The sequence below is a fragment of the Rhagoletis zephyria genome, unplaced genomic scaffold (genome assembly GCF_001687245.7).
Source record: "Rhagoletis zephyria isolate East Lansing unplaced genomic scaffold, Rhagoletis_zephyria_1.1 Rzeph_scaffold_00363, whole genome shotgun sequence".
Classification (NCBI taxonomy): domain Eukaryota; kingdom Metazoa; phylum Arthropoda; class Insecta; order Diptera; family Tephritidae; genus Rhagoletis; species Rhagoletis zephyria.
In genome coordinates this window covers 105,525-118,383 of record NW_016157447.1, presented here as the reverse complement: position 1 = coordinate 118,383, position 12,859 = coordinate 105,525, and the positions used below count along the sequence as shown (strand labels likewise).

General features: G+C 38.3%; 2 protein-coding genes across 2 annotated transcripts; both read right to left on the bottom strand.

The window, feature by feature from the left end:
* Window positions 1-8,276: 8,276 nt before the first annotated feature.
* Window positions 8,277-9,104, bottom strand: LOC108359237 (uncharacterized). The gene has a single exon (XM_017610992.1). It carries the CDS (start codon window positions 9,102-9,104, stop codon window positions 8,277-8,279), a length of 828 nt encoding a protein of 275 aa, XP_017466481.1.
* A 2,312-nt stretch (window positions 9,105-11,416) lies between these two features.
* On the bottom strand, window positions 11,417-12,223 carry LOC108359236 (uncharacterized). The gene has a single exon (XM_017610990.1). The coding sequence runs from the start codon at window positions 12,221-12,223 to the stop codon at window positions 11,417-11,419; it is 807 nt and encodes a 268-aa protein (XP_017466479.1).
* Window positions 12,224-12,859: the final 636 nt, after the last annotated feature.

The following is a 12,859-nucleotide window of genomic DNA, read 5'->3' as shown; positions in this document are numbered from 1 at the left end:
TAAGGTTAACAAGATTATAACATCATTAGAAATATTTATTTGAACAGAGATATCATAAGTAAATGTACTATCTAAGGTATATTTTCACAAACATTCATAAATACTGAGAAAAGTATGAATTAACACAAATTTGAAATTTGTATAATTTTTATAAGGATTAGCGCAATGCGATGAAACTGTCACTCTTTCTGCCATATTCACTACTTCACATAATTGATGCTTCCTGTTCTGGTGTTCTCTAATATTGAAGTTTAACTGTTAACGTAATTTACGTTTTGTTCTGCATATTTTGCGAAAGTCAAACAATGCAACAAATATGTTTAAATGGAACCCACTACGGCGTCATTTGATGACCTTTGGCGCCATCTAGCCAAAACTCACAAACTATTGTCTTTGAAAATTTTGAACGTTTCAAGAATTTAAATTACAACTGAAATTCAAATCAAAGATTGATTAATAAGATGTCATCGCTTAATGAAAAATGAACAAAATGTTTGAAAAACTTGGACATTACTTATTATTCACATTCTCATGCCCATAATGAATTCGACTGCACCCAGTGGTGCAGTAGTTCCTCAATAGTTAGGCTAGCAAGCATTCTGATAGGAAAAACTTCTGTTCCACATGTCGATCCCATAACGATTTATATATTGTTGCAAAGCTTAGAGAATAGGCTATCGAAATGAGCTATTTTGAAAAAAATTCGAAACCATACATTGTTTAAAAAATTCAAAAATAATTATTTTTTGCAAAATTTGTGAAAAAAAATATTCTTATAAAAAAATGATTGTCATTATCGGAAAGCGCGGGAAAAATCCTATGAGGTCACTTATTTTGGATACGCAATTGTAAGTTAGACGTAAGTTACGAATTTTAAGAAAACTCGTGATTTTAAGAAAAAGTGCAAAAACGTAAAAATTCGAACTCTCATAACTTCAAAAGAAAAAAAAGATAAAGAAAAATCCTTCATAACATTGATTACTTGTATCAATGACAACAATGAAGTAAAGTTTCAACGAAATCGGAGACATACATTTTTTCACCTGGTACACTTGGCGAATTTTGCCCCACATACAATTATAAAATTTCATTCCAAATATAAATTATATAAATTCACAGCTTTCATTTAAACACGCCGCTGTGGTGTAGTGGTAAGCAGTGCGCGCTTCCACTCCGCAACGCCTGGGTTCAAACCCTTGTCAAAGCAACATCGCAAAAAATATAGAAAGAAGGTTTTTTCTTAACAGCGGTCGTGCCTCGGCAGGCAATGGCAAACCTCCCAGTGTATTTCTGCCATGAAAAACAGCTTCTCATAAAAATACAATAGCGTTCGGAGTCGGCGTAAAACTGTAGGTCCCTCCGCTCTGTGTGACAACATCAAGGGGCACACCACAAATCGGAGGAGAAACTCGGCCAAACACTAACATATGTGTAAGCGTCAATCTATTATTATTATTTAATTATTTTGTACCAATTTTACTTGTAATGAATAAAAAAAAACCAAAATTAAAAAGAAAACCAAAATTAATAAGAACACTCTTGTAATTTGAACTCCACATATTTAGCACGTTGCAGTTATCGTCGAAAAATAAAAAAAACTGTACACTCAAACTTCTAAATAAATGCGTCAGTTTTTATTGGATTCAAGTTTTTGCTTCTTTGCTTTCAAACAACAAATATCCATAAAATGAACCCACAATATATAAATTAGATGCAATTTTCTTTTTTTAAGAATACGCAATTTTTACACAACAAAGAATAAAACAGAATATAGAAGTCAGCGCAACATCTTATTGTCACGATTGCCGCATGCTAGAACAATCGTGTGATAAGTTTGGGGGAACTATTGTTACTATATTGCTTTTCACCAACTTGCGGCAATCAAAATTGTATAAAAAGAGGCAACCGTGTGACTGTACAGAATTTGATTGGGACAATTTTTTTATTGTGCTCCAATACAGCACAATAAAAATTGTTCCAGATTGGTGCATTTGCAGCAATCGTGTGATCTCAGCTTAAGAATGAAAACAAACAAAGAAAACGAAAAAGGCGCGGTGATTGAGTGTGATTAAATTGGTATTTATTATAAAATATACAAAGTGAAACTCGATGACAATTAGCAAAAAAGTTCATAAAATATGGTTTTCGTGATTGAAAGTGTTTTACAATAGCATATCATCACCACGGGTCGATTATTCAATGCCAGCGTTCTAACCACAAGTTGCACCCACTTTTCACGAAAATTTAGGTTTTTTGCCAGACCAAACAAACGCACAAACTTGTTCCAATCACAAAACACTTCATTTTATATGATAAATTTGTAATAAACCAAAATTAAAATGAAAATCGCTCATAAAACACATCAAATTGCTAATAAAAAGCCATCCCGAAGCGATAGAAGACGATGTAAACAATAGGGAAAAAGGGATTCCTGCTGAAGTCTAGAAAAAAGAAGTCTGATGAGGAGATGTGGTGATCTCCGAAATAGTGCTATAACTTCTACCGCTTAGACTTTGTTGCTTTTTCAATTTTTCCTAATAAACAATCGTGGTACAAAGCTCAATAAAAATATTAAAAATAAAATGTTAACAAGCCACAATAACATTGACAAATACATAGTTTAGGAAGAGCCTGCCTGAAACTATACAAAAAAGCAAATAAGCAAATGGATGTATAGAATTGACAACAACAACCACGCTGTCGAGTTTAAATAGCGGCAAATCAGCTGCACTTGATAGTAGTTGGTTGAATAAGGAAAATGAATTAGCAACAAGAGTTTACGGGATGTACATAGCTCAGTGGTTAACGCTTCTGACTTTGAACATCGAATTCGCAGGTTCGATCCCTGCTGAAGTCTAGAAAAAGAAGTCTGATGAGGAGATGTGGTGATCTCCGAAATAGTGCTATAACTTCTACCGCTTAGACTTTGTTGCTTTTTCAATTTTTCCTAATAAACAATCGTGGTACAAAGCTCAATAAAAATATTTAAAAAAAAGGGAAAAACATCAAAAACGCTAAGAAAACTTTTTTCTGAAATTCTATTACAAATACAACGACGGTGGATTGCGAGATCTGTAAACGTTGGTTCATGCGAAGAAATCGTAAACATCACTGGCAAGTTTTTCGACTTATACGGGAACTGTTTTGCACGATTGGAAAAGTAGCAAAATTTAAAAAGGGGTATCCCTCCAAAATTCATAGAAAAATGTATCACTTTTGATCCACTTGGATCAAAACGGTCACACTGATTCTATCATTCTTGATATATACTGTTAGATCTCTCTCAGCTCTCTCCACCGCCAAATCTGCGATGACGTCATATTCACGTTACTCTCCCGAATTTCACATCAATCAGCGCAATCTTGTATTCTATCGGTTTTGCTTCTTCCTAGTATGCTTCAAGTTTGTCTCAACCCGAAGTGATGATCAAGAACCACAGAGCGAACATATGCTAACGTAAAAACGGATGAAGTTGCTGGAAGAGAAGCGTAGGAGTTACGAAGAGAGTATTGTCAAAAAACTCAGCGACTCCATGAATGCCCTGGATTGGAATGATTTATGGAGATATTAAGCGAAGTAGCCGGTGAGTTATCAAATGTGAAGATTAAAACCGCAGTTACACGGACGTAAAAACGGAGAACGTGTCAGCTGACACGTTCTACTATATTATGGGATCTGCGCAGTGTTGCCAAAGCTTTTTGGACTAACCGGCTAAATTGGCAAAAAACCGGCTAAGCACAGCTAAACTGTTTCAACAAAATTTTATTATGTTTTATTTAAATAAATCACAAGTGGAAAGACTAGTTTTTGGAGAGAAGTTGCAAATTCAAGCTGGAAAAAATTTTGCCAGCAAGAATTTGCAATTAGGAAAAACATATGATTGTGGCACATAGTTGGATTTTTTGTCGATGATAACACCGGCACACAAAAAAAATTAGTGAGATGTGCATTTGACCGGACCTACCTATGGTTATCTATTTCGACCCGCAGAATCCGAATTTGAAGTCAGTTTTGCCAATATATCTCCTAGATTTCGAGAAAACTTCAAAAAACCGTAAAAAATAGCGAAAATCGGCAATAAGAATAGGTTTTTTGAAGTCTTCTCGAAATCTAGGAGATACATATATTGGCCAAACTGACTTCAAATTCGGATTCTGCGGGTCGAAATGCATAACCATATGTAGATAGGTCCGGTCAAATGCACATCACACTAATTTTTTTTGTGTGCCGGTGTAATTTGAATAAACAAGTTCGTAAAATTTTAAAATTTATAAACTCGAGCGATTTTAAAATGGAAAATGTAAGTAAATACTTGTTTACTTAATTAATTTAGTTAATTCCAATGATTTTAAAGGTACTCGGCTGAGAAAAACTGTATTCGTAATCCGAATGCAATCGCAACCAGAATCGATTTAGGTAAACCGACTGTTTCTAAATATTAATGTTTCTTGCTCGGCGGTCGAATTTATTCTGTTTTTTAAAAATTCAAATATTTTCTATTAATCCAATGTTATTTTCTATTAATCCAATGTTATCTCAATATGACTAACACTATAAAATAATTTCTTTACTTGTTGTCTTAGGATGAATCGATAAATAAATAAACTTAAACTAACCTCAAAAACAAGTAAGAAAGTCTAAGTTCTGGCGGAGCCGAACATTAAATACCCGGCGCAAGTATTAAATATATGTTTTTCACCTTTCCGAGAGCTACCGCTACATGATAAACCGGGGTGTATAAATTTTGAGTAAATTAGCGTCCTTAAATTTCGAAATATTGAAGTTTCAAGCATTTCTGAAATTTACTGTTATATCAAAAGCGGCCGTAATTTTAGTTCGATTTCAATAATTTTCAACGTTTTGCTTCTATGTGGCAAGCACAATAACCATACCGAGTTTGGTACAAATTGGTAGAACGGTTACAGAGATACATATGTGTGATCATAAGTGGGCGGTGCCACGCCCATTTTCCAAAATTTTATCCTAAACGTATTTCTGGTCAAGAATTGTTGGAAGCATCAATTTAATAATTACTGATTTATCGAAGATTTCGTATTACTCTAAATTACCGTTATACGGGATGTAGGCGTGGTTATTGTCCGATTTTAGAATTCTTCATCCATTTCGTAGGATATACCAAGGTTAACAACTGTGCCAAGCTTGGAAGAAATTGGTGCAGCGGTTACCAAGATATACTCATGTAACCATAAGTGGGCGTGGCTGCGCCCGTTTTCCAAAAATTTATAATATTCTTATTTTTCGTCTAAAACTTATTGTAAATATCGATTTTGAGTGAACAATCTTCAGTAGTTTCTAAAATATCGCAGTTTTCGTATTTCTGAAAATTACCGTTATATGGGAGGTAGGCGTGGTTATTTTCAGATGTTTCCCATTTTTAATACCATCCGTCCTACGCCAGAAATAAGGGCACGTAATGTTTCTTGCTCGGCGGTCGAATTTATTCTGTTTTCTAAAAATTCAAATATTTTCTATTAACCCAATGTTATTTTCTATTAATCCAATGTTATCTCAATATGACTAACACTATAAAACAATTTCTTTAATTGTTGTCTTAGGATGAATCCATAAATAAATAAACTTAAACTAACCTCAAAAACAAGTAAGAAAGTCTAAGTTCGGGCGGAGCCGAACATTAAATACCCGGCGCAAGTATTAAATATATGTTTTTCACCTTTCCGAGAGCTACCGCTACATGATAAACCGGGGTGTATCAATTTTGAGTAAATTAGCGTCCTTAAATTTCGAAATATTGAAGTTTCAAGCATTTCTTAAATTTACTGTTATATCAAAAGCGGCCGTAATTTTAGTTCGATTTCAATAATTTTCAACGTTTTGCTTCTATGTGGCAAGCACAATAACCATACCGAGTTTGGTACAAATTGGTAGAACGGTTACAGAGATACATATGTGTGATCATAAGTGGGCGGTGCCACGCCCATTTTCCAAAATTTTATCCTAAACGTACCTCCCATATAACGGTAATTTTCAGAAAAACGAAAACTGCGATATTATAGAAACTACTGAAGATTGTTCACTCAAAATCGATAGTTACCATAAGTTTTAGACGAAAAATAAGAATATTATAAATTTTTGCAAAATAGGCGCAGCACGCCCACTTATGGTTACATGTGTATATCTTGGTAACCGCTGCACCAATTTCTTCCAAACTTGGCACAGTTGTTAACCTTGGTATAACCTACGAAATGGACGAAGATTTTTAAAATCGGACAATAACCACGCCTACATCCCGTATAACGGTAATTTAGAGTAATACGAAATCTTCGATAAATCAGTAATTATTAAAGCTACTTTATTAAAAATTGATGCTTCCAACAATTCTTGACCAGAAATACGTTTAGGATAAAATTTTGGAAAATGGGCGTGGCACCGCCCACTTATGATCACACATATGTATCTCGGTAACCGTTCTACCAATTTGTACCAAACTCGGTATGGTTATTGTGCTTGCCACATAGAAGCACAACTTTGAAAATTATTGAAATGGAACTAAAATTACGGCCGCTTTTGATATAACAGTAAATTTCAGAAATGCTTGAAACTTCAATATTTAGAAATTTAAGGACGCTACATTACTCAAAATTGATACACCCCGGTTTATTCTGTAGCGGTAGCTCTCGGAAAGGTGAAAGCATATATTTAATACTCGCGCCGGGTATTTAATGTTCGGCTCCGCCCGAACTTAGACTTTCTTACTTGTTTTTGAGGTTAGTTTAAGTTTATTTATTTATCGATTCATCCTAAGACAACAATTAAAGAAATTGTTTTATAGTGTTAGTCATATTGAGATAACATTGGATTAATAGATATAAAATAGGTATAAAAAATGGAAAATTTTAAAGTTTTGTATTAATTCAAAAAATTTTATTAATGAAAGACTTATTATGGAAAAGCAACAATAATTTGACAAAATGGTAGAAGTGATAGTTATTTCGGAAATCACCACATTTCCTCATCCGACTTCTTTCAGTAGGATTCGAACCGACGATCCCACTGACTCAGCCAGTTGCCTACGCACTGTGATAAGTTCGCCTTGTGAATTCTTACTGCTTTTTTCCACTATTTCATTGGTTAAGCAAACTACAATCACTCGCAGCTAATGCAGTGCTATTTAAGCTTGATCATGTGGTTGTTGGTTTTTGTTAATATTTCTATTATTATAATGTTAATGATAATTTCATATTGCAACAAATCTATTATAACAAATCTTTTTGTATGAGAGCAATGAAAAAGAAGAAGAGAAAGAAAAGAAACAAAAGGTTAAATATATTCACTGTTATTAAAGTAGTTGGTTAACTCTTTTTTGAAAAGCAGTGCATTTTTTATAAGTCTTAATCTAATAGGATGAAAGTTCCAAAGACGTATAGAGTTAATAAAGAACTGATGCTCGGACACAAGAGTCCGATACTTAGTGTGTACGAAGCATTCCGTACTCTTTTCCTACAGCGTAAAAAATATGGTCTTTCCACGTGAATGTGTGGTTAAATATGACGCCGAGATTCTTAGCCGTGTCTACATATTTTCCCCCGCCTCGATTATTCCTTTTTAAAAATGTTCGTTATTCATTTACTGCTTTTTTTAATCCTCGTAAAAAATATAACAAATTCAGCCCAAACTACAGGTCTAAAGATCGATTCTTGGTCCCAGCAACATGGACGTTTTTGCGGGTAGTGGCAAATTACCATATGTAATTCTGGCATGATTGAAAGTGGTGCCACATATTTTTTGACAAACATATGCTCTCTCGCTTATGATTGTTATTGTGCCATGATTTTATTTCCATTTTTGAAAAAGTTCCTTATGAAACTTCCAACTGCTCTAAATTTAACTTCCCTTTTTGTTTCAGATTTACAGCTTTGGTGTTGTGGGAGATACACCCGCGGCAGCCCTGCTGGGGTATACCTTACCAGAATATATGTAGCTATCCACGCTACAGCGCAAAATAAAGAGTCGGATGGCTTTTGGTTCTTTCGGGTTCACAGGAAACCGAATATATTTATTTAAAACCGCAGTTCCAATGTCTTACACGAAGTTGCTTGATGAAGGTCCACGAATAAAAAGAAAGAGTTCTTGTCCTTATCAAGCAAGTATATGTGTAGGTGAAAACGAAATGTCATAAGTTATGGCGTTACCAGATTTGTAAGAAATATACATTTAAACATAAATATTTTAGAGCTACATACATTATACTAGTTTCCTATTCGAACGCCACATCTACTCCCCCTTCAGATTCGTCGTTAGATGAAGTCAGCGAAGTGTTTGGGGAAGTTGACTTTTCGTCCAACTCGCGTTGAAGTTTCTTCCTGGCGGTTGGTAGGTAGATGTGATGTGGGTTTCAGTATACTCCGTTTCGTTGGTATTTCGGTTGGTCGCCTCATCGGGGTATGACATGAATCCTCTTCGGCTACATGCGCAGCTTTTAGCCTGTCGATGCTGACTCTCGTTACCTTGTTGCCTATTACAACGTCGAAGTATTTGCCAAACCGTTTCGCTACCTCAAATGGACCATCATATTGTTGTTTCAGTGGCGGTTTGACTGAATCATCCCTTACAAAGACGTGAGTGCAGTTGTTTATGTCTTTTTGCACGAAAACTTTGTTCTTGGCGTGGCTCGTTGTTGATACGGGTTTCAATTTGGCTATCGTACTCTTTAATTTTTCTAGAAAATCGCTTTCCGTGTACTCGGGTTTGCTATCGAAGAATTCTCCGGGCAACTTAAGGTTTTCGCCGTATACCATTTCCGCTGGTGTGGCATTTAGGTCTTCTTTGAATGCTGTTCGAAGCCCGAGCAAAGCGATGGGAATGCTGTCGACCCAGTTGCTGTTGGTGTGACACTTCACGGCCGTTTTCAGCGTACGGTGCATGCGCTCGACCAGGCCATTTGCTTGCGGGTGGTACGCTGTTGATCTTAAGTGTTTAGCACCAATTAGGTTCGACAACTCATTGAACAATTTTGACTCAAACTGTTTGCCTTGATCAGTTGTGATGGCATCTGGTACACCGAAGTGCGCTATCCAGCCGTGTAAAAACGCTTTGGCCACTGTTTCGGCTGTGATGTCTTGCATCGGGATTGCCGCAGGCCATCGAGAAAAACGGTCGATGCAAGTTAGACAGTATTTGAAGCCTTCTGAAAGAGGTAATGGTCCAATAATGTCGATGTTAATATGGCGGAATCGTTGGCTGGGTACCCGAAAATTCTCAAGCGCCGTGCGGTTGTGCCTCCAGACTTTTGTCTTTTGGCACGGCACTCATGACGATACCATCTTGCTGACTTGTTGTTTCATGTGTGGCCAAACAAATCGTTCCGTCATGAGCTTTATTGTCGATCTTTTGCCTGGGTGACCTACATTGTGTATCGACTCAAACGCCTGCTTGCGGAATCTTTCCGAAACGTACGGCCGCACATGCTTCGTCGATACATCGCACATTATAGTTAAGTTGGTGCCCGGAATCTGGATTGCTTTTAATTGAAGTGAACTATCGGTCATTAGCTGCTCGAGTTCTGGGTCGCCTCTTTGCTCATTGGCTAATTTTTTGAAATCTATCTGCTCGCCGTTGAAAATCGTTTCGACTTGGGAAAGAAGGTCTGCCACGATGTTATTTTTTCCTGAGATGTGTCGAATGTCCGTGGTAAACTCACTGATGTAGCTTAAGTATCTTGTCTGCTTCGGTGTTGATTTTTCCGGCTTTTGCTGAAACGCAAACGTTAGTGGTTTGTGATCCGTCAGGATTGTGCAATCACGACCATCAATGAGGTGCTGGAAGTACTTGACAGCCTGATAAATAGCGAGCAATTCTCGATCGTACGTACTTTGCTTTTTTTGTGTTTCCGACATCCGCTTAGAGAAAAATCCGAGCGGTTTTAATACTTTATTGCTTAGTTCTTGGATGGCCGCGCCCACACAATAGTTGCTAGCATCCACATGGAGAATTAGTTTGGCATTTTGTGACGGATGTGCGAGCAATGTAGCATTCGCTAAGTCGCGCTTGCACTGCTGGAATGCTTCACTAGCCTCATTATCCCATTCGATAATTGACTTATCCTTTTTTTTGTTGCCTTTTATTAATTTTTGTAACTTTCCTTGCGTCGCGGCTGCGTTCGGGAGCGAGCGACGATAAAAGTTGATCATCGCGATGAATTGCCTCAATTCGTAAGCGAGAGTGGGTTTTTTAAAATTCACGATGGCATCAATCTTTTCCGTTGGCGGAGCGATACCATCTTTCGTGACTTTGTAGCCAAGGAAAGTAATTTCGGGTTTCGCAAACTCACATTTCGCCGCGTTAATTTTTAAATTATGGTCGCGAAGGCGTTGCAATACTGTGCGCAAGTGGTGCTCGTGTTCGGCTTGTGAGGTCGACGCAATGCATATGTCGTCTATGTACACGATGACGTATTCGAGGTCTCTGAAAATGTCGTTCATGAAGCGTTGGAACGTTTGGCTTGCGTTGCGCAGACCGAACGTCATGACGTTGAATTCAAAAAGACCAAACGGGGTTATGATTGCGGTCTTCTCCCGATCCTCTTCCGCGATTGGTACCTGGTGGTACGCGCGCTCCAGGTCAATTGTGGTGAAGAGCGACTTGCCACATAGTTGCTGTGAAAAGTCTTGAATGTGCGGTATTGGATACCGGTCGGGTCGCGTAACCGCATTGAGTCGGCGGTAATCACCACATGCACGCCATTTCCCTATTTCTTTTTTTGGTGCCATATGAAGCGGGCTTGCCCATTGACTACTGCTAGGTCGGCAGATATTCTGCTTTAGCATGTAGTCAAATTCTGATTTCGCAATGCAATGCTTCTCCGGGTTAAGCCGACGTGCTTTAGAGAAGATTGGGGGGCCTGAAGTTACGATGTGATGCCTCACTTTAGTGTTTAGGGACGCAGTTGTCATTTTAAAAGGTTGTGTCAAGTCTCGATAATCTTCAAGAATACTTGTAATGTTACTCGGCAGGTTTGGTGCAAATGTGTGAATTTGTTCGCATCGATATGTGCATGCCACTGCATTTACCTCTAACTTCGTTGTCATGTCAATTAGTTTTTTCTTGCGTAAGTCAACGAGCAGTCCGTATTGGTGAAGGAAGTCTGCTCCTATAATTGGTCTCGACACATCTGCGACAACAAACATCCAGTCCATTGGTCTTCTTAAGCCGAAGTTTACTTGGATGGTTTTTGTGCCATAGGTTTTGATCGGAGTGCCGTTGGCGGCGTAAAGTCTGTGATTCAGATCTGGTTTGTCATTATGAAGCGGCGGAACTACTGAAAAATCCGCACCCGTGTCAATGAGGTACCGGCAATTCGTGGTTCGGTCGTTAATAAATAGACGACGACTTTTTGTTGTAACAGCTCTGCGCGTCGTCTCTGCTGACAGAGCTTCTCCTAGTTTTCCTTCATGTCTAGTCTTTTGAACTGGCATGGCTCGATACATTTGTTTGCTTTTGCACCAAAGCGCCAGTGGTATTTGCAAAAAGGAAAACGAGGTCGTGATCGGCTTCTGCTACGAGCAGTTGGGTCCTTATTTCCGGCGCGCGACGTTCTTGATAGTCGGAGTTCGTCTATTTGTGATTGCAGCCGTTCTACCTGCTTGCTGAGACCCACTTCGCTTTGTATTGTCGCCACATTTGAAAAGCTTAGCATCTCCATCATCTGGTCGGCCTGCCTTGCCATTTCTGCCGAATCGCCCGTTCCGATCGAGATTACCGCGCGCACATTGTCAGGCAACCGCTCCAGCCACAGCGATTTCAGGACGTCATCGCTGAGTTTGTCTCTAGCTAAATCTTTCATGCGTTTGAGCAACTGCGTTGGTTTTAAATCACCGAGCTCACTCTCCTTGATTAGCTTCCGAATTTTACGTTGATCAGAATCTGTAAACTCGGCGATGAGCGCTTTTTTTACCGCCTCATATTTTTCTGTTGCTGGCGGATTGCTCACAATGTCGGCGATTTGCATTATTGCTTCTGCATCCAGGGAACTAATGACGTAGTGATATTTAGTTTCGTCGCTTTTCACCCGAGAAATGGCGAAGCTGGACTCCATTTGTAGAAAGTAAAAATCAGGCCTTTGCTTGCAGAATATTGGTGGTTTGATGCTAATATGCTGTAGCTCGCCAGTTAGGCATTTGTTCTCCGCCACTGTTGCGTTGTCAGACATATCAGCATTATCAGTTGATTGCTCTTCCATGGACATCTTATTTTACGTTTCGCCAAAATTGGCTACAAAAAAAAATGCTAGCGTCGAATTTGTGGTGCGTGCTTTGCTCTCAAAGATGTTTTAGTTATTCGGCGCCGCGATGCAGGCAGATCCAGGTCTCGACAAACGAGGTGGTGATACGTATATCTAGCCAGTCACGTGATGTACACCTAACCTTACTTTTGTTTCCCAGTGGCTGTGCAATACGTGTATGCATGTGTATGTACGTGCACCGGACCACTTCTCGAATTTTCGACCGTCGGGGCCACCAGTGTGGGAGATACACCCGCGGCAGCCCTGCTGGGGTATACCTTACCAGAATATATGTAGCTATCCACGCTACAGCGCAAAATAAAGAGTCGGATGGCTTTTGGTTCTTTCGGGTTCACAGGAAACCGAATATATTTATTTAAAATCGCAGTTCCAATGTCTTACACGAAGTTGCTTGATGAAGGTCCACGAATAAAAAGAAAGAGTTCTTGTCCTTATCAAGCAAGTATATGTGTAGGTGAAAACGAAATGTCATAAGTTATGGCGTTACCAGATTTGTAAGAAATATACATTTAAACATAAATATTTTAGAGCTACATACATTATACTAGTTTACTATTCGAACGCCACAGTGTCTTCAAA